This window comes from Hirundo rustica, chromosome 7 (assembly GCF_015227805.2).
Source record: "Hirundo rustica isolate bHirRus1 chromosome 7, bHirRus1.pri.v3, whole genome shotgun sequence".
NCBI classification, from domain to species: Eukaryota; Metazoa; Chordata; class Aves; order Passeriformes; family Hirundinidae; genus Hirundo; species Hirundo rustica.
The window spans coordinates 24,228,749-24,256,600 of NC_053456.1; the positions used below are offsets into that span (position 1 = coordinate 24,228,749).

General features: G+C 37.0%; 1 protein-coding gene across 8 annotated transcripts in view; it reads right to left on the reverse strand.

Moving 5' to 3' along the window:
- Positions 1-27,852, reverse strand: part of PDE1A (phosphodiesterase 1A) — a 201,923-nt gene that overhangs the window by 129,323 nt on the left and 44,748 nt on the right. For 4 of the 8 annotated variants that reach the window (XR_005701796.2, XM_040070509.1, XM_040070517.1 and 1 more), the window contains exon 2: positions 18,097-18,210. Coding sequence is in view for 3 of the 8 variants with exons in the window: in XM_040070509.1 (XP_039926443.1) it covers positions 18,097-18,200 (104 nt within the window). In the remaining 5 variants the exon portion in view is untranslated. Of the gene's footprint in view, positions 1-18,096; positions 18,213-27,852 lie in introns of those variants that run through there. The other 4 variants (XM_040070515.1, XM_040070508.1, XM_040070506.1 and 1 more) reach the window with 2 other exon arrangements.

Here is a 27,852-nt window from a genome sequence, read left to right on the forward strand (position 1 = left end):
AGATTTCACCAACAACTATCAGTCACTCCCAAACATAGTTTCTTATGTCTTGCACACAACCATGCTCTTCACCGCGGTAGACCAAGAGAAGAAGGTTAAGAAACTTTGATTTAGAACAGTTCAATGGAAGCAAAGGAGTACTTCCTATTTAATTCAATTGCATTAAGAGACAAATAAAATCAGTGCTATCTTTAAAAAGGAATAAGATAGAAGAAATGCTTTCATATCCATGTTTTTTCTGGAAGCCTTTGAGCACTGAGGATCACATGAACACAGAGATGCCCAGGGAACATTTGGTTCGAACATTTTCACATTCATGTTCTGCAACAGAAGAGAAGCTCTCTGAAAGGGTTAAAAGTAGCAGGCAGCATTGCTTGACTTTTTCATGCACCAGTCTTACAAGAGATTAGAAATTTCAAGCATCTGCTCCTGACCCTGACAGAAAAAAACCCCAAAAAACTACAATAACTTATTTTAAAAATGTCTGCCTGGAGTAGCAGTAAATGCTAAATAAAATGAGTACTGGCAGCCCGTACATTCATATATTAATTCCTCAAACATCTTGCATTAAAGTTCTGGGTTTGCTTTTCTTTTCTGATTATCAGTATTCTGCATTTCACCACACGTGTCAGACTTTGACTCACGGGGAGAAGCACCACTAACAGAGCAGCCTATCGGCTACACCAGCAGCCTGGAACCTAAACAGCCCAGAAGATTGGGCCCAAGAAACTCTAAATCTTTTTACACCCTGTGCTATAAATAATAATAACGTGTGCTTTTACAGGAGCTTACTGATCATGCTGGTTTTGGTTTGGGTTTTGGGGGTGTTTTTTGCTACAAAATATCTTTCTGTGCCTGTCTACATTAACAATATCTATATCTTAACCGCAGAGATTGCATCATTCTACTTTTGAAGGTCATCATCAGTTTTGCCTAAAGTATCAATTTCATGCCACAATTTTATATTATTTTCCTGCTTTTTATTATAGTTCTAACACTATTTCAATTTGGAAAACTCACAGGAAAAAATCAAAATAAATATAAATACTGTTTTAAAGTTATTATAGTTTTCCAAAAGCATGGATGAGTCCCAGCTCCTCCAATACATTTTTAGCAGGGATATACAGTGATGCTACCTCTAAAGATATATTTTTTTTTTAAGTAAAAAGAAGTATTCAATTACTCTGTGGCTTCTGAGAGCAAATAGGTGTTGGTGACTTGAATTAATATTAGTGTATATAAACCCTGCATACCAAAATTCTTAAAAGCATTCAAACTCATCTAAGTAAGAATATGGGAAAGGGTATCAGATTTGACAAGTATTTGGAAGGAAAAAATATCACTACCAGTAAGAGGAATTTTCACAGATTATGTATATATACATAAATAGATATATTTAAATAGCTGACTATGAAAAATAAAAACTCTTTATTCTACTTTATAAGCCAAAAGTGTAGTTACATAAGAATCAGCAAAAAAGAGGTAATAACTTTCTGTGATCCATGAAGGCAGCATGCTTATCATGACATTTACGCCTACTCAGATGTTCATCTGGGAACGTCATATTGACAGCTTAGTGCTTGAAGCCATCATTGTTCACAGACACATACAATTAATTGCTAGACAGTAATGAGATGTAAGTCTACGTGAGTATGCAGAGGGTGGAAGGTTGTGGTGCACCCACACAGAACCACTACAAAACCTCCTTATTGCAAAGACTGTCTTCTTAAGCAGATCAGGAAATATCAGACTAAAATACCATTTTTGTAACCCTATAGACTTACTTTCCAAGTCTGGACACTATCCAGAATCTTTTGTTTGGAGACTGGAGCAAAGAGCACAAGGAGAGGTTTCAGAACTTGCCCTCCCTGCATATCATCATCTCTAACAAGAGAGCACTCCCACACATAGTGGACTCAGGCAGGTCCCATTAGAATAAATCACCTGAACTAATCAATAACCATCTGCCTTACTGACTTCCAGATTAATTGATTGCATAACATATAAGTAAAAGATTCATGAACATTCCAACCTTGAAACCATTTACCATCTCATAAGAAGTATGCAGAATTTAGCATTTTTTGGGGCAATGGAAAGGAACTAATGCACAGAAGTTCCACCTGAACATGAGGAAGAATTTCTTTACTGTGTAGTTGACCAATCTGTTCCAGTGTTGTAGCACTGAATCATCCAGAAGTTGTGGAGTCTCTCTCAGTGGAGATACTCGAGAATCATCTGGATGAAATCCAGTGCCATGTGCTCTAGGGGCCCTGCTTGAGGAGGGCCCCTAGAGATTGGACCAGATGACCCAGTGTGGTCCCTTCCAATCTCACCTGCTCTGTGATTTTGTGATAATGAATTTCAGCAGACAGGAAACGTGACAGTAACAAGAATGGGGAACAATGACCTAATTCTACCAAGTAACTGCAACTAAATGTAAGTTCATTGATTTGCAACCTAATCATCTGTAACAAGTAAACAAAAAATCCTCCTCAGAGTTTTTAAGTATATTTTTTAGAAGCTGATCTTAAAAAAAAAAATGAAGCGAAAATCTAGCTTTGAGTCAAGCTTGAGTGAGAAGCACTGAAACTATCAAGAGTAGCCTTACTCATCACAATCCTTCTTAACACTAATGAATGATGAGAGAAAATGTATTGGTATCATTTGGTCTGTTTTGCTAGGACAAACTCATTTGATAAGGAGCCACAAGAACCTGCAATCGTGTCAGGATTTCACATTGCAATAAAGTGACTAAACACAGAATGTGGCACCCATCTTCCAGCAAAAATGGAGGGGGATGACAACCTGCTCCATCAACACTGACATCATTTACCTTTAAGACTAATTTTTCAAACATCAATAGGAAAAGGATCAAAGTAACACAATTAAAAGCAAAAACAAGTGCATAACCTTGCAGGGTTTTGTGGGTTTTGTGAAAGGAAAAAAACCACTGCCTTTCTCTGCTGCTTTCTCTTTGTGAGTCATACTCTGGGAGTGGTACCAGAATGGCTTGTTGTCCTATTTCTATGGAAAAAATCCTTGAGCAAGTTCATTCTTGATTAAGTTAGCATGGTGCCAAGCAAATATAAAACAGTGCATCTTTGATTCTGTGTTTTCTATTGTTCCGATTGCCTGGGGGAGGGAAGCAATCTTGTGGTTTTGTGAACAGTGCTTCAGCACTGGCTTTGCCGTGAACAGTACTGGCATAACATTTCCTTGTGCTTTTCATCTTCACTGAGGGAAAATCTTTTTGATGCAATTTAGGGATTTCACTTCTCACTACAGCAGTTATGACTGTGAATTTATACTTACACCCCAGCTCTGAGAGTTCATTCCTACTCCATGCCACATCCATATTCCATTTAACTGTACAAATAAGGCAGATCCTTGAAATTACATGGATTCTTACAGACAATCTGGATTAAAGGTAACTCTTCTTTCCAAAAAAGACCAGGGAAGTAATTGAAAGGAAAATATCTTGACTACTAAAGAAAGCACATCACTGAATTCAAAGCTGGGATCTGAAGCTGCCACAGATAAGTTGGATAACTTCTGGTGTTAATTTTTCCCACAGTATAAATGTGACCTTTTTAAGATTACTTAATCTTTTAGGAAAGTGTTAATGTGAACAGAAAAAAACCCTACCTTCCATTGAAGTACAAAGGTCTGAATAGAAGTGTTATGATTGTATAATCACTTCACCAAAATTGGTAATATATTGTTTCCCATATAACACCTTTCCTCATTTTCTGTTTCATAATCCATTTACAAAGATAAGGCAACTCTGAGTAGTGGCAATTACCTATGTAGGCCTTGATGCCTTGTGGATAATGAAATTTAAATTAAAAATAGCAGCCTACATTTGCTTATTAGTAGTCTACTTTTGGTGATGTGATAGTTTACAGTGTAAAACATCTCTTTTACATATGTAACTGCTGAGCTTAAATCTTCACAGGTGAAGAAATGGCAGCTTCTAGACTCACAATGTTAGGCTTTCAGAGTTAATTATGAAGGGAAGAATGGGGAAACTGAAATATTTGTGATGGGAATAGACATTTTGTAACAGGATCATAATGCAAAAGAAAAGAGTTCTTTCAATAGGGAAGGCTGTATTTAATCATGAAGTGAAGCAACAAAGGCTTTTGTGCTTCTGACACTTTCCTCTGAGGCAACTCAACAGAGAAAAAACAAAACTTCTAACTTTCATTAAACACTTTTAGAAGTGATGAGTGTATACTGAGAAGCCTTCAGCTACCCATAAAAATGCATGTACATTTAAGACGTCATCCCTTAATGTGGTAGACACTTCTACTATTATACCAAATACTGTCCAATCTCGTGCTTGCCATGCTAACTAAATGCTGCACTAGAAAGAAATGCAATGTAATTATTTGGTTTGAATGGGGAAGATATTAGAGAAAATTGTCCCCTCCCTTTTCACCCGTTTGCATTCCCCAAATCACTACAGAAAAGCTGCCAATATAAAATTTTAGATGATGCTGTGCAACTGTTTGGTTCTTTCAAGGTCTAACACCCCTCATCTGCACTGTCAAAGCTTCACAGCTGCATTAAACATGGTGAGATCTATTTGTGATAATCATAATACAAATTACAATCTGTTGATTTTATTGTTAAAAATAAATTTAATTACCAATTGGGATACAATTGAATGCATGTGAGCTGAGGAGTCCATCCTTAATTTGTCTATCTGCAAAAACATGGCTCATTAGTGAGAGTGGCAAAAATCCAAAATCAGAGCAATAAATAGCAAATTCAGTGCAATCTGTTTCTGTGTTACTACTATAGCTGCAGCCAAGTGATAGACAAAGAGAGGTAAACATGTTTCTTTCCCTTGGGAGAAAGGGAAAGAAAAAAGGAGGAAGGAAAAAAGGCAAATCAGGGAATCATTCTTGCTCTATCACATGATTTGTTCACTCAGCAATTAAGAAAATAAGAATCATATCCAGTAAGAAGTCTGAAAACTATAACATGTTTGACATAGCCCAGTGTTCATAAAAAGGAATTACCAATAAACCTTAGCCAAATTCCACTGCATCTACGAAATACTGTGCTCTTTTGTCACAATAAAGTAAATCTGTTTTGAGGTCTCATTTATTGTGCTGTAATTCAATAGTGGCCAATTATGCTGGTTTAAGTGAGACCAGAACAAGGCTAATTTTATTTGATTATTGACTGGATTGAGAAACAGGCTGAAGTTCTATGGTCTATGCTCTATAGGCACAACTTCAACATCATTATCTTAATAATTCCCCAAAACCTACTACATATCTTATCTTCTTCATTCAAAAACCCCAAACCTTTTTCATGCTGTTCATTTCAGAAAAATCTGTAGTAAAACACCCACTGTACCTGAAGGAAAAAAATTGATTGCTAGATCTTGACCTTTTCTTATGTCTCTGAACTGCAGTCTTGTAAATCTACAGGATTTTCAGATTGACCCACAAAGCCCCAGTACAGCCAGGAACTGGAGTGTATTTAAATATTACAAGATCATAACTGATCTTGACTGAATAAAAGCAGATTACTGAGCAAAGAGAGCCATAGCTGGGCCATGAAGTACCTCTTGCTGAGATGCAGAATTACATTATGCAGCAGCCCTTTTGTGAAAATCATCAACTAATTTTCAGAAGTGAAGCATCATATGTAGATTTTTGCAATCATGCTCTTATAGAAAGCTGGAATTTTTCCCATACATGTGGTACTCTGCCAACTGCAGCAAGGCATGGTTGCCAGCTAAAGAGACAGATTTAATGTAGCTTGTATAATGCAGAAAAATCTCAGTTCCATGCCAGGAGTATCATCATAATGATAATGATTGTCAAATGATAAGAATGCATTTTAGTGCAAGAAATCACATCTGTTGTCACTTTACATTGCCATTATAGAGCTTTCCACAGTATTTTTTGAGTTTATTTCAATTCAGCGCCATATGTAAAGCTGCAATACTGTTTTTCATTACCGGGAACGAAAAGAACGCTGTTAATCTCTAAAACCACTATGAATTCTACCTCCTGAGATTCTTCCCTCTGAAATCTTCCTCTGTCAAAGCTGGTGTACAAATTGAAGCATAAAGTTTCAACCTATTCCCTTGATCATTCAACCTAAAAATGCATTTGAGATTGCGTTTGAGATATAAACATTGAAAAATTCTTAACAACCAAATTCTGCTAATAACTATGTTTCCCCAAATAGTAACACAATTCAAGAATTCTGCAGCTTCGGAGTCCTTCACTCTTAAACCAAGACAATTTTAACATTGAACTGATGATGAAAATATTCTGTACTTTTACACTAAAAGGTCTTATGCAAAACTTACAGGAAATTATACTTTCATTAGCTAATTCTCCACTCTACATTTTGTGTTGAACTTCTACTGGAACATAAGGATACCTTTATATTACAAACACAGCATTTTGGATGCAGTTCTTTGTCTTACAGAGAAGATGAGCACAGCACTAGAAGGCTAAATATGACCTCATACTAAGACAAGGCTGAATCTCTCTTGTATCCAGAATTTATCTGGTCAAAGCTGATTGTAAGACAGAAAAATAGATAACAGCTGGCTCCATATGGTTCATGTCCACCTGAGCCACCTATATTTTTCAGGAATTGATATTAAAATCTGAGGATGTGTTTGTTCTTGTTAATGGATTAAATGAAAGTAAGATTTTATTTAAGCATTCTAATACCATACTTATTTTTTCTTTTTATATTATACAAGTATTGGCCAAGTTATATTACATCTATCACAATTTTGTCTTCTAAAAGGATCTACATGTTTAAATGCCAACTTTGGTTTGTGATCTAACAATGACAGAAGCAACTCAAAGTTTGGATTAAGCTATAAACTCTCACAAATCCCTCATAATCTTTTGGGATGCTCATATCCTGTGTTTACCTTGCATCTAGCTCTAAAACTAGACTTGCAGTTTTTGTACAATCATTTTTAAACTGTCTTGTCCCTGTCTGCTATAAAAGCAAGCCATTTGTCTTCTAGATAATGCTCACTTTCACACAGTATATGAACCACATTCAGTACATCAGTGGTGAGGGAAAAGGGAAAGATTTGGTATATTAAACTAACATTAAGGATCATAAGGCCTAGGCCCCAAGTGTTCATGAGTTGTCCATTTGGAATTCTTGGAAATGTAACTTCTCTTTCATGGAAACATATTACCAATTTTGTATTTCTTACCAAGTCTCTAGGTATGCATCAAGCTTTTTTATAATTACAAAGCCAGGAATACAATTACCCATATAGGTTTATAAATCTATGGAAACAAAATGTTTTAACATTTTCACACTTAGTTACTTCTAAACATGACATATTTAAATGATTCTGGAACAGTAGGGATTTTCTATCAACCAAATGGAGAGGGAATCCCATTTTGTTGTGCAGCTCACACAAAGTAGAAAATGGCTAACTAAAGAAAAGAAAGAAAATAGAATAAATATTTCTCTCAAAGGCAAAGCTTTCTCACAATTATCACTAAACTATTTACATTTGTATGTTATTACCATTCTTCATTTTGACATGTCTTTGACAAATATTTTTTAATATTTTAGAGAAACAAGCAGTATTAAATTAATCTGCTTAGAAAGGAACTTCAAAATCAAAAGGTCGAAATAAGCCAGATTTTCTATTTACCACATTTTAAGTTAAGAACAAAATTTACACCAATCATATGCAGTAGAAATAAACTTATTTTGAAGATTATAATTCACTCCTTTTACATACATATGCACCACTCTAAATACTGTCTATCATTCAATGATTGCAGTTTTCCTTCTAGAGGTACCTGTACTATTCCAGTCAATAAATCAAGACAGAGGCAGTTCTGAGGAGTTTTCAGGACAAAAACATCAAGGAAGGACACAACACTTTCCAGTGTAGTATATAATATAACATATATAATGGGCCATATATATAATATTTTTTAAAGGCACAAAATACATGCATTTCATTAAGAGATGGAAACAAATTTCAAATACAGGCAAATTAATTTGAAGTGTCATCTTTGTTCCAATTATTTAGAACGAAGACCCATAATGTCTGTTCAAGGAAGATACAACACTAAAATAGGGATTCCTTGTCACAGCAGAATATGCCAGGGAAAAGGTTCTCTCTTACTGTCTGTTGACTGTTACAGATTTATCCCATAAACCTGGTCTGTAAACTTTAACAGAATTATGACTGGTGAGCATGTCTTGGTAGCTATTGAAACATGGAACCTTCTCTGATACTTCAGCAGTTTTCTGTGAAAGAGAAACATCCAATTTTCAATTAGCTATAAAATCCAAGGTCTTTCTAGTTAAGTTGAAAATAAGTAAATCAGAGTTGGTCAGTAATTTTATAATTCAACTTCGTCAATGGAAAATTTCAGATTTCATCCACAACTTACTTTGCCTATAAAATTATATCTATCTCAGATTTCCTAACTATAGGTAACCATTCCTCTGGATTTCTCAGAGCTCAGGTCATCTTCAACAGCACAGGGACTAGGACAAGCAGCTTTCAAATAATCAGGTTGCTGCCACATCAGTTTAAGGGTTTGGAAGTTGAAAAGTCAGAAAGAGGTACACATATTCATACTTAAGACATTTCAGAATACTCATTCCTGAAATTTTTATCTGGGTGGACTTATCCAATTTCTTTTAATGTATTCTTCAGAGCAGGAATTCTGCATTCCAGCACACCCTAATGGAAATTAATGCCAATAATGTAATGCTTTTTGCGGTGCAATCGCCTGTGCATCAGAAAATCACACACTGAAGATGTAAAGAACTGTCAAAAAGGGTCATCAATTTGCAGCTCCAGCTGAGCCTGGTATGTTTAGCATTTCTGCCAAACAGGCATCTGAGTTGTCTTAAGTGAATGTATTTGAAAGTAGGAAATAAAGTGATATAAAAAAAATTCTCCAGTATAGAATAAAAATACTCGAACCTTCAGCAAGCCCTCAGTAAAATGGCAAAAAAAGCTACATCATTACACGAAGAGGTGTCCAAAGCGTTGCAAAATAAAAACAAAACCAAAAAATAAATTCTTCAAATCCAAAACAATAAACTATTCAAAACACAATAAATAAAAATACAAAATATAGAATGGCAGGTAAGCATGATGATAAATGTCAATTCTTCAATAAATTCCACAGACAACACAGAAGAAAAAAAAAACCAACTTATTTAATTCCAAATTTCCCAGGCAAAGCACTTCTGCATTGTAGAAGAACTGAAGAAAGAAGTAAATTCTACCCAGCAGTTTGTTCTTTACTCTTTTTCTGGCATAAATTACACTAACAGTGAGCCATTCAAATGTAGCTGCCTTCAAACACTATTTATCAGAGAAATTCACAACAATGAAATGTCTCCATAATATTTATGGAGGCTACTTGTTTTCCTGAGGCGCCAAAAGTCTGGAGAACGGTTGGGTCAAACAAACTGCAGCCAACGTCAAACAATAGATAATGGAGCACAAGCACTTGTGTAGACAAACATCTTCCTTGAGATCGCTCCTAGTTAAATAACACTGCTTCAAATAATATCTGCATTATGCTTGGAGTGTAGAATGGCTGGAATTCAACCATCTCTTATTCAGAAAAACTTAATACATAGCAATGAAATCATGCTAAACTGTTAAATGATAACAATTATGAACATGAGATCTGTGAAGAAGACAAGAAGAAGCACTTTTTTTTAAGCATTGGAGTGATATTTATGGAACTTCCAATCCTGAAACAAGCAAAGCTTTAATATCCATGTTATTTTAATGTTTTCTAGCATAGGATACCTCAAGGTATAGTGGCTTTTTTGGAAAATCTAAAATCAGACGTATTTGCATAAATTGTCAAAGAGACAAGAAACTTAGGAATGCTTTTCATTATTTCACAACACTGACTCAGATAAGCATACTTCTCCTACTCATTCTAAATAAACCATACCAAGTCTCATAACATTCCAGCTTCGTGTACAGACCATACACAATACAACTGCAGCTAATGAGCACTCATCCTCAGAGTATTCACCTCAAGAAGAATAAAAATATTAAAAAAAGCACTTCTCAGCTTTTTTCTTTTTTTGATTTGCAAATCCACGAGATATTGCCAGTGGTGGCAATGGGCTTTATAGAGCCAAGGAAAACAATAGGCTCAGAGGGGTTTAGAATACAGTTCTGTAACTGCTGGTTATAGATTACCCAGAAGTACTTCACTGATTCAGCCGAGGTGCAAATAAATTATTACAGTTGTCCTGAATTAGCCCAAGCACACAACACGGATGTTTATACTGGCCTTCTTTCAGACCAGCTATTTGTAGGCTACAAAAGCACAGATGTTATCTGTGCATAACAGCTCTGAAGTGACGTGGGCAGTACTTGGTCTTCATAAAACCTGCTAGTTCAAACTTAGCCTTTCAAAAACACCGAAACAAAATTGAACCCTCAGAAGAAGTTCATATTGGATCAACATTTTCTGTCATGTTTTGGTACAATACTAGGTATCCTAGTATTGGATTTACAATACCATAGAATCAAGGACTTGAAACATAACAGATGCAAGACCATGACTGTTTTCTTAGAGAGCTGCTCAAGAGGTACCATCTACCTTTACCTTCAGGTAGTCCCACCCTCAGACAACTCTCTCCATTGTAAGGATGCAACTAGGTATGAAAACACAGAGGGAAACCAGCCTAGGAACCAAAAAACTTTAAGTTTATAGTAATGGTAAAGAAAAAGTTACTGCTGTTTTTACCATAAAAGAAATCCCTGAATGGTATCAAAACCAGTCACCTTAGTACAGCTAAAAAGAGCACGGAGGCAGCAATCAGAGCTGGGAAGCAAGATCGTGGCAGAACACTTAATCCACAGTGCCTGCAGAAAAGGGTCTTTTTAGGGAAAATACATCTGATAAACTCATTCCCCTCTCAGAAAACCAACCACTTTGGAAATCACGTTTCTAGCAAAATCCACAGGAATAAATACAATATCATGTTGACAGCATTTGACTTCACAAATGCAATCACATATGCTGGCCAACAGTCAGAATCACATAAGCTTTTAGGAGCAAGTCACACACTCCTTTAAAATCGCTATTCCTTGCATATATGTATTCAGGAAATGTGTATCTATGCTGTGAACAGCTGCAGCCTTTAACAGAAACTGAATGTAGTAGTTCCTTACAAGTCTAAGCAGTTTTTTAAAGGATAAGAGAGGTCGGGGAAAAGGCTGGCTTCTTCAGTCTGACAGCACTGCCTGACTAATTGCAAAGCTTTATGGACTGTGAAGACTGAGTCACTTCATTGTCAGCTGTAACTTTAGAAGTGATGCACTCAATTTCTGTTTAGCTTGCCTTAACCACAGCAGAATGCAATTTTCTCTCCTTTTAGTCATAACTGCTCAGTTTTCCCCATCTCCCTAGTAAAATGAAAGGATTTACTTTCTATTAAGTTCTGACTGCCTCTGTAGATCCTCTTTATGAAGCCTTGTTTTAAAAGTTCCACAAATTGCATCAGTGACCCCAAGTGTGTCATGAAATTGTACAGGAAGGGAATAAAGGAAAAACAAAACCCCAAAAGTCTGCTTTTGGAGTAAAGAACACCATCACTGTGCAGTCTGCAGGTCAAGTTTAGCCCATTTGGTTAGCTGGTTATTTTCCTTCCTTTTGGAAGGCTTTGAATGTCTGGAGGGGGGGTTGACAAAAATAAGCCTTTCATGTTAGATACAATGCAGTAATACTGGAGGACTTGCTGCCTAGATCTTACGCCCTTTTTTGCAGTCTTATTTGTCAAATAATCTCCAGTAAATGACAGCAGAAATAATTGCAACCATATTGTTCTAGCCCTCCTCCAGAGATTATACCAGGAGTAAGCCAGATCAGACAGAAAACACAAACAAAAAGGAGCAGTACTAGATGGGTTCACTCCCAAACGAATATTTTGACATCTTACAGGAAAAATTCTGTCAGGCACAATTTTGATAAATCGGAGGTTATGCTTCTCTTTCAGATGTATGAAGTGAATGCCTATTTTTATTATAACTTCCACTGGTAACTATGCAATTTCAGTATTTAGGCATTTGCATTTTTCTAACTCTATATAATTAGCAAGACAAAAGGTCTTTTTTTCTCCTATCCAGATATTTTGACTTCACTCGGTTGTGGAGGTGGAGCAGAACCTGGAAGTTACATGTGGGAGGGCCATATGAACTCTGAGTTTTTGACCCATAGCTCTGAGAAACTGTGGGAGGCTTCCTTGTGCAACAGCTAAATTAGACAATAAAGTTTTTAAAGAAACATTTATAATAACTGGTCAGCAATCAAGAACCCCTGCACAAGGAGTTGGCAGGAGTTCCAAATAAGAGAAAAGTAATTATTTGTGTAGTAAATTATACACAATCTCTTTCTAAGCAGAGATCTGAATAGAACAATGATAAGGTGAATAGCCACAGAAAGACTCTTTTAGGAAATTTTAGAAGTGTTGGATGTAGCATAAGTAGAGTCAGATGTCTATGCTAAAAAAAACCCAGAATATAGAAAATTAATTGCAATTTAGTAGTCAGCTTCATAAATTGTTATCTTTAATCTCCTTTCCATTGTCCTTAGATAAAATACTTAATTTTAATTTGACATATATGTGAGGGATGTATGAACACGTTCATTTAAAGCTCTAATGGGGAATCTCAATATTTTATTGTTTTGTTCAAGGACCAAGACACCCGTAAACACACTGCTACTGTTCGAACTGGTATCATAGGCAAATTATGGTTTGTGCACCACTCCTTCAATCTGCAGTCATTTCTAGTACAGCTTTATATAAGCACAGCAATTCACCTACCTGCAGCAAATTGGAGGATCAGCATTTATTCTAACCCATCAATAGCATGGGCATATGCCAGAAATTGCAAGAAAAAGTTAGTGTGAACCTGAAAATTAATTTTATGCCTATTCTCTATATGATAATAATGGAAATACCTTTCTAATAGTAAAATACTATGACAGGATTTAAAAAGTTCTTTAAATTAATAATGTTAATCAGCTAAAAACCTAGACTTATTGAAAATTTGAAACTTGTCATATTGTACATTTAATTAGATACATGTTTATAAGCTATAAAGTTATAATTATAAATTGTTTACCTGACTACTCAAGTGCAGAAACAGACTTTGGTCTCAAAAGCAAAAGAAGCTGTTCACAATTTATAATGAAACTATTCCTACTATAATTATAGCACTAATGAGATGCATATCAATCAATAGGTACATCATCATATATCTTCCATTTTCTGTTCAGAGCATTTCTGAAATCAGCTTTAATTTTACTTTAAGTCCCCTTAGAACTACCTGTCATTTCAATTACTTTTAAGAGTTTATGACTTTATAGCAGAGTTTTCACATTACAAGAAAGTCAACATTACAAGTAAAACTGCTTGAAGTACATAGCCATTTGTTCCTGATGTAGTTAGCAGTAAGTGACAATCTGTGTTGCTACTTTTTACTATAGGTATCCATCTGTAAGTCTCTCTTCTCCTCTTTTTGTTTGTTCAGTACTCACAAATTTATAAATCTTTATATCATGATATGTTCTGGTTTGATAATCCCTTCAGGTAAGCTTTACTGAATTACCATAGTTGAGGCAAATAGAACCTAGAAACAAGGGCAATAAGCAAGCATTAAATACAGTATAAAATAAAATGTAAAGAAGCGATGTGGAAAAATAGAGGAAAGAACTCTGTCATACCTGGTTCTGGAAACCATTCTACCACTCTTCCACCAGTAACCACGGAGCTAGTGACTGATCTCCCAAGAAAATTACCCATTCTAGTTGGTTTTAGACCTAACTAGGCTGCTAATCTGGATTCTATTCAGTGCCTTTAAAAGAATTCTATCTTCTGATAATTCCATCTTCAGCAATTGAACAGGAAGCCATTTTTCTACTTTGACATCAAGCCAAATTTGCCCAAATTAGTGACTGAGGCCCCTTTTTGTCTCTACAAAATGTGCACGTATATAATTTGTCACTGTGACATTGCAGGATCAACAAACTGGATGCACATGTCAGCCCCTTTTAGTTCCTAAAGCAGTTTAGACTCTCCTTCCTGCAGAAATCAGGTCTCAGGTTGAATGTGAGGGAAAAGAAAGGGAAGAAGGTAAGGAAAGAAACTTACAATTGTTTTCCAAATCCCTTTTGCCATACAAGTTACCCCAAATAAGTTTTAACCAGTGATGGCAATAATGTGTTCTCGTTTTAAAGCAGTAACCATTTCATAGTCTATACTAACCACATGTGAATTTCAAGTCCCCAGAGTCCTAGAACCTTGGACTTTAACTTTTCCCATTCAGACATTTTTCTGACCAAATAGAAACAGTTCTAGCAAATACAGCTATTTATGACAATAAAGTTATTAACTCACAAATGAATACAAAGCTCAGAAAGGGAATCTACCCCTAATACTATGTCCAGCAGTGATAAGGATGCAAGTAGAAGCTACTCGCAAAGGTGTCTAAGATGTCTACTTGCAAAATAAAATAAGATGGTGGGGGGAATGTCTGGCTGTTCTGGGTCGACATTGAGTGAAGTGGCAAAAAGACACAATAGACCTTAAACAGACAGCACACAACTTCACAGAGTGAGGAACAATGCAGAGTAAGGTCTACATGCAGATTAAGAAGAATACCAAACACTGCAAGGCCAGTAAGCATAAAGACCTATGCTTTAAACCTGGTTCTCTGTATTCCAAATCAAAATGGTTTTTAAAGCTCCTTTTCTTTCTGAGCTCCCTGCCATACTCCATCAGCAGTGGAAGACAAACTCTCCTAGGCAGCAAATCATCTGGATCTATTGACACCATAATACATTTAAGCTGGAGACTTATTTACTGTCTAAAGTAAGATTCCATCCAATAGAGAATAAAAGGCTGTGAGAGAAGGGGTGTTACTGGTGGCATTTAAGCAGGCTGAGAAAAAGCCCCTTGGCTGGGCTGTGACAAGATGGTTTTGCAAGTGGAAGGTATACAGCACTCCCCTTTGGTCAGGCAGATGGAAATCCTGCAGTGGCTTGAATGGCTTTTGTTTTCACTCTTCTGCATAACAGAGAATCATAAAAGCCACACTATTATATGAGTTATTGAGCTGTTCCTTGTTATTTGTTTTTGCTTTCACCATGAACTACAAAACATTAGAAGCTTGCAGCCTGCATACTCAAAATATCTTAATTCAAAAACCAGAAGCTACAGTCAAGACAAATTTACATGACTCATTTTCACACATCTTGTTTCACTGAGCTTGTGTTTTATACATTCAGGCATCAATAAAATCAGCACCAATGCTAAGGATCAAGCTTTGAAATTCAAATTAATATCTTCTCTGCCAGAAAATGTCCTTGGTTGCAGCACTGATGCAATTCCAGTGTAAAGAAAACAGAGTGGGATTTTTACTTGCCATACAGAAGTAAGAGCTTGGCTGTAAAGTACCATAAAACCAATAAAAGTTATATATCATTTTAATTTTATTCTAAACATCCCAGCCTTTATTGCAACACTTGGATTAGCAAGATCTATGTAAGCCTGTAGAATAGAAAACCTATAAAAAGGGCCTTTCATCCAAGCTTCCACAGTAGACAGCTTTTCTTATAGGGCATTCAAATAAGGATTTTCATTTAGCTTTAAATGCATTCAACCGACCTATCCTCTAGAATAGTCTCTATTTCACAAAAATAAATGAAAAAATACAACAAGCCAACAACAAAAACACCCCAAGACATTCAAGGCTAAATGGACTTCTGCTGCCAAACTCATAATTAAAAGTTTATTATGAAAAAAGATGAAACACTATCAGAAAATTAAAGCTAATTTTAAGTAAGGATCTACTGTACAGCCTTTGAATACTATTCAGATGGTTGTCTAAATGGAATCCAAAGTTCTTCCATAAATAATGACCTGCTTGCAAGAAGATAATCAGCACTCTTGACTGGCAAAATACCATAGAACTGGGTTGAAATCACATGAAAATTATGTAGGTCTGAGGACTATCAGCAAGAACAGATTCAGCTTCATAATTCAAACCATGAAGTCTTGACGTCCATGTAAATGTACTACTGGGCACTACTTTAAAAGCTCCATAATTTGGCATCATATATAGTTTCATTAACAGTTCCCACCTCTAAGATGAAACAATTCTCCTGACTGTTTAGGAAAGAATTCTTCCCAAGTCAGATTATCTGGCAGTCCCACTTATCTGTCTCTCTCCACAACCACATAGAAACATGCTTCTACTTTGATATCTGTTCATCAGCAAAATGAATCCTCTTCCTTAATGACTGATGCTTATACTATAAAGCAAGCTCTGATATCTTCTCTGAAGATTTCCCCATACAATGTTCATAATATTGACTAGTCAGTGATTTCCAATTGACTAGGGAATAATTAAAAAGAAAATATTGCTAAGTCTGAAAAATAGTCAGCTGAGCACATACCTAATAATATAACCTGTTGTGTTTTTTGTTGTTTGTTTGGGTTTTTTTCCAAATACAAGTATTTTAGCATCATCTTGTCACATTCATGAGGTTGGCACCAACCTGTAAAAGGTGTGTGGTTTCCGAACACTTAAGCTCCATTTTATATTGATACACCACAAACTCCAAATATCATTTTAATTACTCTTAAAGAAGCATGAACTTTATTTCCTGGAGCTCTTGTACTGAGTGTCACCAATGTTCAGTTATTTGCATTAGTTTGTTTAATGGTAACACTCCAGAGGCAGCTGAAAGGAAACATTTCAACCCAAAAGTCTACTGGTAAGAGGGAACTTACAGAATATCAGCAACTAAGACCCTACACAAATGGAAACCTGCACAAATTGATGAAGGTCTCTGGTAGCAGAAACTCAAAGGCAAACTGTGTGACATCATCAAATAACTAAAATATTTGCTCTGCTATGTACACTTTGGAGATTTTATGAGGACATTTTCCCAGAGTGCATTATCTTTAACAGAGCGATGATAGGATTCAGAGCAAATATTCAAAAGCTTATCACAGAAGTTATGATAAATCCCTGGCCACACCTGAAAAGTGACTTTCCAATCAAGCAAGCCAATTTCTCTTTAAAGAAAACAGATGGTGGAAATCCCCTTCCCCACAGCCAGTTTGAGTCTCTACCCAATGCACGGGAAACAGGCAGTGCCATAGCCAACGCATCTAATCCTCCACACTTTAAATAACCTGTTTACCTTCAACAGCTGAGACACTAATTAGTATCTGTGGAATAACTTTAGAAACCCACGACTACAAATCTTTCCAGCAAAAATAATAGTGCCATTTCTTTTCTTCAACAAGTGTAACACATATTTATTTGTAACATCCTTACACCAGCTTTCAGATCAAAAACTTGGCAAATACTGAAAAGGAGATGTTGGCATTTGAGGGGTGTAGGATGCGCTAGTTTGATAGAGTTTCTCTCTGACAGGTTGCAGATGTTTATTTACCGACCATTTGCACTGACAGTCTACATGAAAATTGTATTTGAGAGCAGTGCATTAGACACAGCAGATACATAGTGGTCCTCTCAAATACTCCTTCAATTAGTTTCTAGCGTTATTGAACACCAACATAATTGACAAAAAACAGACATAGCAGCTTCCTAATAGCTAAGCACCTTTTAATATAGACTTCTTTACCTTCAGTCTTAAAGGCAAAGTATTAGTACCTCCTATAGAATTGCAATAATATACTTACCCATACATACTGACAGCAATGACAAAACAGCTCCAGAAATGCTGATGCCAAAGATAAGAGTTACAAATTCATATCACAGATATGAAAGTACTAACTTGGAAAGACTTACCTGCATTTCAATTTGGATAATATCTCTCGTTTATTACACATCTTTTAAATGAGACAACTGAATCTAACAGAGTCTGACATTATTCTAAGTACCATCATAAACCAGAATTATGTACTGTATTGTGGGAGCAAATACTGTTCACAGCTTAAAGATAACGCTCCCGTTTGCTAATTAGACATTTTAACAAACAGAAGAAAATTATCTTTCCTAAGGAACAGAAAAAAAAGCCAAGGAGACAAGCTACTCACATTCCTTTGAGTCGTTGCCACATTTTCTCTGTATGTCCTCCTATTTGGTACTGTACAGAGGCGCTTTCCAGTTCCCGAGTTGTTTCTGTCGCTCGAGCCCCCATCGTTATTGTCCTACAGCGATACAGTTACAGTCAGGCTCAGCAGCAAGTAAAAGCAGTCCTTAGTCCACTACAAATTTCAGAAGATCCACGCATGTTAGACAGTAGCTGCTGTCATAGCAAAACACATCAGAATTACAACAGCTGAGGGACGATCCTGCCTGAATTGCTATTCACTTTGACAGACAATTCCACTCTTCCCCCCCAAGCACAGAGCAAGTACACACAGCTCCTCTGACCTCACGAGTCTAATCCATACGGGAGAGCCAGCTACTTATACTACTGACTGCTCAAGCTCCTTTCTCATGCACTTTTTCTGCTGTAGGAATACACACAGAAGCACAAAAGATTCCTTAAAATGGACTATAATTCATTGCCATGCAGGATAAAATGTGAATGGCTTTAACAATCCAGAAGGAAAGAAAGGCTGGTTTCTGCTTTGCAGGTTGGAGAAACAGGCTGCAATAGGAAAGCAGATGGTAGATGCCAGTATCAGCCACATCACCCTACAAAAAGAGTATGTTCAAATGCCAGAGCTTTCCTCTCTTTAGTTGGTCCTGAGCTGTTTCTTACTGAATAAACATCTACCAGCCTGTCAATAAAAATACGACTGCACAAATGCTAAGTCAGTAGCAAAGCCACATTTAAATCCCTGCAGAAGAGAAATCAGGGAGCGCTACAGGTTGCTATTGAAGGAATATGCTGTAAGGATGACTGTTCACCTTCTCCTAGCAACTCCACACAGTAGGTAACCATCAATTTAACTGGTGGAAAACGCAGCAGCTGCAAGACAGCCCGCTCTGCAAATCCTCCGGGACAGCAGCGTGTGTGTGTGTAAAATCTGATGCTGAACTGTGTGTGTCTGCCTGCAAAAAACAATGAAGTGCATACAAACAGCAAAATGGTTAAGGACTAATCAGTACATGCAGCACAGTTCCTGCTCTGTCTTCCAAGTGCAAACTTGAGAACCTATCCATACAGCCAAAGTCAGGGCTTGGAGAGGGCAAAGGAAGGGATTTCCTTGCTGCTTGCTCAGCCACAGACTTAGGTTTGCAGAGTGGTTCTCCACTCTGAAAACAGCACCTGTCTTATCTGGTGAGTAAAAACCTTCATCCCTGAAGCAGCAGCCAAATAATCAAATATACCACAGACTTCTCAGTGAACATCTTTGCTCCAATCAGACTAAGAGCAGTGCAAAGAGCCAGGCAAGAGGAGAGTGCCAAGAGGGAGTGAATGTGTCAGCTTTGTCAGCTACTGCTGCCACTGGGGACAAGGGGCTTTGGGTCCACACTCGAAAGGGAGGATGAGCATCCCCAGACGGTGACTGGAAGGATCCTGAAGGTGAGGGCTCCTTCATATTCCAGTGTGGCTTTAACTAAACAGCTTTATCTGTGTTAAATTTCGCAATGAAGTGAGATAATGAGCATTCCTGTCTGATGCAATTGGCAGTAATGGATATTACTAAGTAATTGCTAAGTACTCAAGCTCTCACAGAAAAATAAAAAAGGGGTCCACAGCTTTGAAATAATCTTAACATTTCAGAATTTCCTAATCAATTTTCTTTCTCTACAGTACCTTTTCTGCACATTATAGAGATAAATTACACCCAATGAGAGTTATAAAACTAGTTTGAGTTGCATCATTTGCACACTGATTTCAGGTGGATAATTAAACAGTACATTTCATTTGCTTCCATGGATTTAAGGCATACACAATTTTAAGCTGCTATTAATTCCCAGACTTTTTCTGCATTCTTCCTGACTCAGACATTTAAGAGCCAGCCCCACAAAATTCACTAATAATTTCTGAAAAATAGTCGCTGGATGAGTGAAGTCACTTACAATTTTCAAACAGCATCAGAAGACAAAAAATGAAGAAATGAAACCACGTAATTGCAAATATTGCAAGGCATTTATTTGGTCACAGGCAGCAGTAGTACCTTTGAACCATTTAAAATCTTCCAAACTTTCCACTCCTGTTTTGCATGGAGTCCAACCAAAGTTTGTAAGAAAGAGTATAAATATCCTTCCATGGAATAATTAATAAGAACATCTCACACTAATCTGGGCTCTTCCCTACCTTTTAACTGCCAAATATCTGAAGCAAAGCAAAGAAATTAAGTATTTATAGAAACCACATGAACCTCCAGGGACAGAGGGGAATTTTAAGGGCCTCAAAGTATTTCCAGCTCTTGTTGTCCAATTCTACAATGAAAAAAAAGTGGTGCTTGCAAGCTGTTCTCTCTCCCTCAGAAGGAATTCAGTAATTGAAGATACATTGCTTTGATTTACTGGAGAAAACCATAATGAGAAGGCAATATCCTTCAGGAAGGAAGGAAGGAAGGAGCAAACTGCCCAAACAGTATCCCTGTAAACGGAGATACACCTGCTAACATCACCAGGACTTCACAAAGGAAAATTGTAAAACCCCTGTTCCTTGAAGGACCCTGCCATTACAGCAACAGACATTGCGACAGCAAAAGCACCTGGCCTGGCTTAAGCAAAAGACAAACCCAACAGCCTTTGCTCCAAAGGTTTGTCCTGAGAATCAATACAGCAAACCACCAGAAAAGACACCAAAGGATGAAATTTTTTCTCTGAAAATTAAAGAAAGAGCAGGAAACAAAAAAACCAGATAGATAAAGCATTTGAAAATAAAGAATTTGGCCAGAACATGTCTCGCAGTTCCCTAGGGAGACAAAAACAAACCATCTAAAACAAAAGAACAACTTTTAAGTTATCTGGAAAACACAAGCAACAAGCCCTGGTGGAAACACTGGGAAAGGAGAGACCTTTCCTCCCTTTAGCTTCTGTGAATAATGCTCAGAGAATGAAGTAGCTGAGCCTACATCCTTCCCGTGGCTCAGTGGAGGGCAGGCACGAGGCTGAGAGCAGAGCCAGGGCAGTGCCTCCAGAGCTCTGGCTGCGAGAGGTGATGCCTGGCTCAAGGGACAGGAGCCTGCTGCTGGAACAGAGCAGCCACACCATGCAGCCTGCACGGAGCAATGAGGGGCCAGCAGAGGAATTACAGCCCGCCCAACCTGCCCAGAAATACTGATATCTGCCCATGGAGTACAAGCAGGTCAAAAGAAGATACAGAATGCTAAACTGTGAGCAGCTGCTTTAGAAAGCAAGGGCAATCAAGTGGGGTAGCATCTGAAATAAACAGTTCTCCACAGTTTTCTTCTTTCTATTTCCTGTTCTTGGGCCAGTTTTCTGTTCTTTCCCTACTTAACCCATTATTCATGCTACAGTCCCAGCAAGTTGTTGCTACAGTCCATCTTCCTCCTAAAAAAAAAAAATCTTTTTTGCCCTTTGTCCACAGTTTTTCCCTACTACTATTAGATTTCAGCTTAAAATTTCCATACTGAAGTCAACACACACTCCTATTAGCCAATATGGAGACACATTAAAACAGGAATAATTAACTTCTTCACCCTTAATTATGGTGATAATAAAACTCTTCCAGTGACACTTAATCCTCAGATAAGAAGATAAACTTAATGAAGATTTAAACTAAGATCCTTTTCTTTCAACTCAAAGTAATTCAGTCCAACGGTAATATCAATGCAAAGAAATATTTTTAAAATATATGCACCGATAAAGAAATCAGGTTGCCTTTTTAATATTGACTACTGAGAGACCTTTACAGTTATGAGAAAATCATGCACTTGCAATGAAAACATCTTACCTTGAAAGCTGGAAAATCCTGCAGCTATACCAGTTAATTAGCTATAAGAAGAGGAAAGGGATCATGCAGGTTTTGATGAGGAGAATAAGAGCTTTATTTTAAAGACATACTCTGCTCCCGAGGGGAAATTAAACACGCTGTTTTGTTTGAAATTAATCTTCAAAACATCTAATTCATGACACACGGAAAATAAGGAAGTATCAAGAGACCTGCAGGGTGGCTTGTCAAACTAATACCCATGCCTCCAAACGTGACAACACAAACCTCCCCGCAGTAGAACCGCAGGAGAGTCATGAACCAATTAAGAAATCTGAAAACATAAGGAAAACAAAAAACAAATCCTCAAAAAGGTAAGATAAATTTCTTGTAATTAGTGACAGAAGGTATTAGATTTGCATGCTGTATGTCCCAGCCCCGCTCTACCAAGCACTAATACACATTTAATTTTAAACAGGTAAAGCATTGCATTTATTTGCTGGGTAAGACAGGGTTCAACAGCATTGTAAACAGAGCTATACCACTAAAGAACTGCCTGCCAGTGAACTTGAGTGCTACATGGTGCTTTGTAACAGAACCTAGGACAACAGAGAGATCACATCACTTGCAGAAATGGAAAGGTTTGCTAGTCAGTGTTCTCTGTGCCTCCTTTTTGCCCTCCCCATTGTCTATTATATTTTCATTTGTGATGTGCAATCCTCTTTTGCACAAGCATAGCTTCCAGCTTGCTTGCAACATCCAAATATCTGAATTATTAATCAATAGGAAGTGCAGCAGAGGAAGAAGAAAAATTTGGTCTTATTAAATACATAGGTCTCCAGCAATCTGGCAACGGCAAAATATTGATGTTACAATAATCTTGGATTTTCAGATTCTCCACAGAATATATTAACAAAATGAGTTCAGTTACATAATTGAGGAATAGCAACTCTAAGAAGTTATGCATATGGTCTACACAGTGTATTGGCATTGACTCAATTAAGTAGGCATGGGATTGATATATTAACAGTGCTTACTTAGATGACCTATATAGGGAGACCAAACAGGGAACATATTCCCCCCTTTTTTTTTACTTTAGTATTTTTTGCTGCATCTGATTTACTGTACTTCAGCCTTGTTTATATAATCATTAAAATATGTACATTCCTTTGTGTCCTTCAAGTACCAACTTTAAGTCTAGCAAGGAGAAAAAGGGCCTTTTTTTTTTTGCTATGTACACAGCCTATTATACTGGTAATTAGCATGGTGTCAGATTTATCAAAGCTTTAAGCCAACTAAAAATGAAAACAAATACCCACTAAGGCTTGCAAGCAAACGAGCTAAAAACCTCAGGGCACAAACAAATGTATATGTTTATTTGTAAACCTACCCATGACACATTAACACCTTATCACACTTGATAGTTCAGTACTGCCCCTCACTAGAAGCAACCAGCATCAAAGGTCTGTCACAACCACAGACCAACTCAGGTCAGGTTGATTAAGTTAAATGTCTGAATTCTGCACCCGTGCTGGACCTCACTGCAGTCCACAGAATTCAGATATCCAGGTGCCCTGCTAGGCACATCTAATCTTTAAATTTACTTTGAATATGATCTTACGCTCAATTTAGAATCATATAAATTTAGTGAGCCAAATAATCTGACAAATTCTAGGAAATGGAGAGAGAGTAAAAAATGAATAATTGCAAAGACACATAATACATGAGAGATGCGTTATGGATAATCTGAACAAAAAGAACTGCAGATGAAAACTTGCTACTGCATCGTAAGTAGAAAAACAGAATGAGAGAGTGTCTCTTGAGCAGGTAGAGCTGGAAGGAGGCTTTAGAACCAAAGTTTGAAAACAGAGAGCAGTCAATGAAGAAGAAACCAAGCATTCAGTAGAAAGTGTGTTGCAGTCAGTGAATGAAACAAAGCAAGAAAGAAGTTCAAGACAGGGTGATTAAACATCTTGACCTGCTTTGGAACATGGATGCTCAGTTGGCATCTACATCTTTTCTCCAGGTATGTTTAAATTGGTCAGAAGAAATTCACTGGTAATTTAAACTAAAAGATCACTTTCACACACAATACAGATGTAAAAATATAGATGTAAAATGAGCAAAGAATAGTAGGTACAAAACAGTTTTGAGATTTTCTTCAGTCCTACTTCCCTTTAAAAGCAACTCTTTTATAATTTTTTTTTATTATTTAATTGTAGTGCTTCAGGGGAAAAAAGATTACTATAGAGAAGCATGACAATTGGGCTAAATTTTCTGAAAACAGGACTTGCACAAAGTTCATACAGTGTCAAAGGGCAATCAGCCCAGCTGAAGAAAATAGAGATTACTGATTTTTTTAAGGCTTAGTGATCTAGAACTGCCATCACCACTGAAATAAGACAGATTGAAATTGCCACATAGAATCACAAGGAGGATAATGTAATTCATAATAACATGAGATTGATACCCAACAATGTCAAAAAGGCAAGACTGCCCCCACAGTGAAGAACAGTTATAGAATAAATACAGATGTTCCAGACTAGTTATGCTCCTTTTATCAGAGCCCATTGCCTATTTTATCACATTTCAGATGTATTCAATTAATCCTTTAGTAGGTATTATACTTTTTATAATCTTATACAGAGGAGGAATTGATAAGGTAAAAAGTCACTTGAACACAAAAGCTGTGGCTGTGAAAACCTAACTGCCAAGCAATTGGTATTTGCATATAACTAGAGAAAGAATACGGAATGCCAAACAATAGGAAATGGGAAATCTAGATATGACAAAGCATTTGCCCATTTATCACACTGAACTACATCAGCTATAAAAAAATAACTAATCCATGGTGGAAAGATGTATAAATATAGAGCAACATGGAGTCATTTCAGCTAATCATTGTCTAAAAGGTTTTTTGAATAATCATTTTGAGCTACTCCACAAAGAAAACAAGAAAATAATTTCCTTTTGCTAAACATTACTTACACAAGGACCACAGCAACAAGAAAATGTTTCTTGATATTTATAAAATATTATAACAGAGCAGATGCCAGAGAAAAAATGTCTCTTCATCTCAAACTAAAGAGAAACTTGGGAATCTACCCTAACCATAGCTATTTTTACTATACAGAAACTTTCCACTAGCAGCTGTCCCAAAGAGGTGGAATCAAATTATCCCAGCCCACACAGGATTCCTTCAAAACCTTAATTGCAGATCTGAGCTTTCAGGACAGAATGGCAGACTCTCTTTGAGACAAAACCATATCACAACCCCAAGCATCACCTGTACTTTCGGTGCAGTTCTGTGTGCGCTGGAGTATGCACAAAAATACCACACTTGAGGGCACTGCTACAGAATTTGAAAACTAAGGGCAGCTGAAGCTGAAAAGGCCCTTTCTTAACATATTCTGAATTTTAACCTTAATTTCAGCAAGATATTTTCCACATTTTGGCTTTTAAACACCTTAAAAGTTGAGTGGAGTATTAAACTGATAGGGAAAACTGGCAGCATGAGGAAATTTTTTTTTTTTTTTTCATTCTGCATACAAAAAAACTTCCCAGTACATAAATTACATATTTCATACTGGTCTTCAAATTTCAAAAACATTGATTGGTCCCTGTGGCCTATTTTAAACTGCAATCTACTTTTTACTGCAGTATTAGAACATAGGTCTATTCCTAAACTCTGATCAGCCATTACAGAGATTAAAATCTGTCTGAATCATTGCTGCATTATTAATAGAATTTTAGAATTATGTTTTTCTATAGTTATACAACTACATTTTCAGTGAAAGACTGCATTTCATAGAGAGAATCATTTTGCAGAAACATTAGATGTATTCAAAAAATTTGTATTGCATTTTGTGAACATATAAGTAGACTCTCAAATGTAACTGAAGCTAAACAATGCAGTTTCATGAAAAAAAATACTGATTTCAGAGATTTTTAGGAGGAAGCCTAAACCTCTCAAATTACAAAGTGTTCCTCTTCTGTCATTGAGTACTGGTATTTAAAAATTACATCGTTCAGGAGTGAGACTGTCGCTGGGACAGTTGCTAGCAGTTTACGAGTCCTCATGACATTTCAAAAGGCAGGTATCTGACACGGCTCTGTTTGGTGACACAGGACCCCGAGCAGCAATGCTTTCCAGCATCTCCCTGTTGGGTGAGTGATATTCCTTCTCCCACTCAACGGACAAGTAAAGAAGCTCCCCACAAACCCTGCTTTCCACTTATAGAAGAGCACGCAGTCAGAGGTAAAGAGATTACAGTGCCAACTCACTCTCAAGGAAAATGAGTCCACTTCTGGGGTCAAAATGTAAGCTGCAGCAGAGAACAAAGTAAAGCAGGGAAAAAACCCATCCCCTCTGCTGATGTCCAGTGCTGCAATCTTGCTCAAGTGTTGTGCAAATGGTGTGGTCAAAATAAAGTTTCCCCACCATGAACTTCACTGTGCTATGGCATCTTCCCAAACCAGTTAAAACTTTACCAAGTTATGTGACTAATGAGTCCTGAAGAAAAAAGAGCTTTTGGGACTAGAGAGATTGATTGCTCAAGAGAGTTGCTAAAAGTAGCAGATGTTTACACCATTTTTATGTACACAGGAAAATTTTTCTTAAATAACTTCCCCTGTTTCTTGGAAATCTTGATAAAGAAGTCCAGAGAAATTAAGCAATAGTGGACAACATAATTGCTAAGACAATTTTAATATATACCCAGCTTGTATAAAGGAGCAGCTAGAAGTCATCTGAGAACTTTCTACCTGATTTTCTGAATTTCGTAACTACCTTATGTTGGTGTGGGCAGTTATATTAAACCATGAGGCAAACAGAAGAAAAACAGATAAACAAGAAGAAATATGGGTAATTCAAGAGTTATGATGAGTACTCAAGACAAAAAAGTAGCAGCACAAATGTAAGAACAAAACAAGACTAAGATTTCATTTTATACTTGCCTTCGGATGTCAGACCAACATTGTTTCTACTTTTCTGAGGCAATAAAACAGTATTCATGTACCACTTCTGAGATCAAAGAGATTAATTTGTTAGGAAACCTAACAAATATCTTTCTGGCATCAGCAACATACTGCTGGATATTTTTTGCACCAGAAATTACCATTATGTCTAATTTTTTTTTTTTACAATAGCTCAGATCACAAAGACCATAATGGAACGTAAGAGAGAGAAGGATGCTCCAGTAGAATAAGGGCTACTTTTTTACTTCCTTATTTCACCAGTGGATCCTCACATGTCAGTATCCCACAGGAAAAAAGAGACTAAAGCTACATAGGTACAACCTAGCCAACCTGGGTTTCTGCAAGAATGGCAAACCTACTCCCCCTGCTTTATCTGACTGCTGTCAGCCAAGAAATTCTCACAGTATTGGGATGGTTACTGGGACTGGTAAAAGAAAAGTGCACACAAAGGTGAAGATATGATCTGGAAAAGTGCAATAGAAGGGATGATAAAGATTCACAAGTATGTTCTGTGGAAGGTGTTTAAAAACCATAGAAAAAAGCACTTTACTTTTCCGTATAATGGCTTGTCCTGAGCGTTTCCAAGTCCCTAAGGCTCCCTAGCACACACTGTGGGAGCTAAGCAGTACTTGGTGTGGAGAGATAAAGGGAAGAAATCCCTTAATTTGGACATAAGTGAATCCATGAGATTGGAGGTATCCAAGGGTGCTGAAGGAGCCAGACAAGGTCCTTGTGAGACTGCTCTCTATCATCAACAAAATACTAAGGGAATAGGGGAACCCATGGTAGCGGAGGCTCAGGGGAGTCCTCATTGCTCCCCAGCTACAGGCACTTAGTCAAAGGATAGAGAGGAGATGGAGGCAGATATTTCTCAAAGCTGCACATGTATAAGACAATAAGTAATATGCAATTAGAAACATGAGAAATTCCAGATTTGGGGGCAGAATTCACCACTGGAAAAACCACAGAAGGGCTGTGGAATTGCCATCCTAGGAGCATTCAAGGCTCAGAT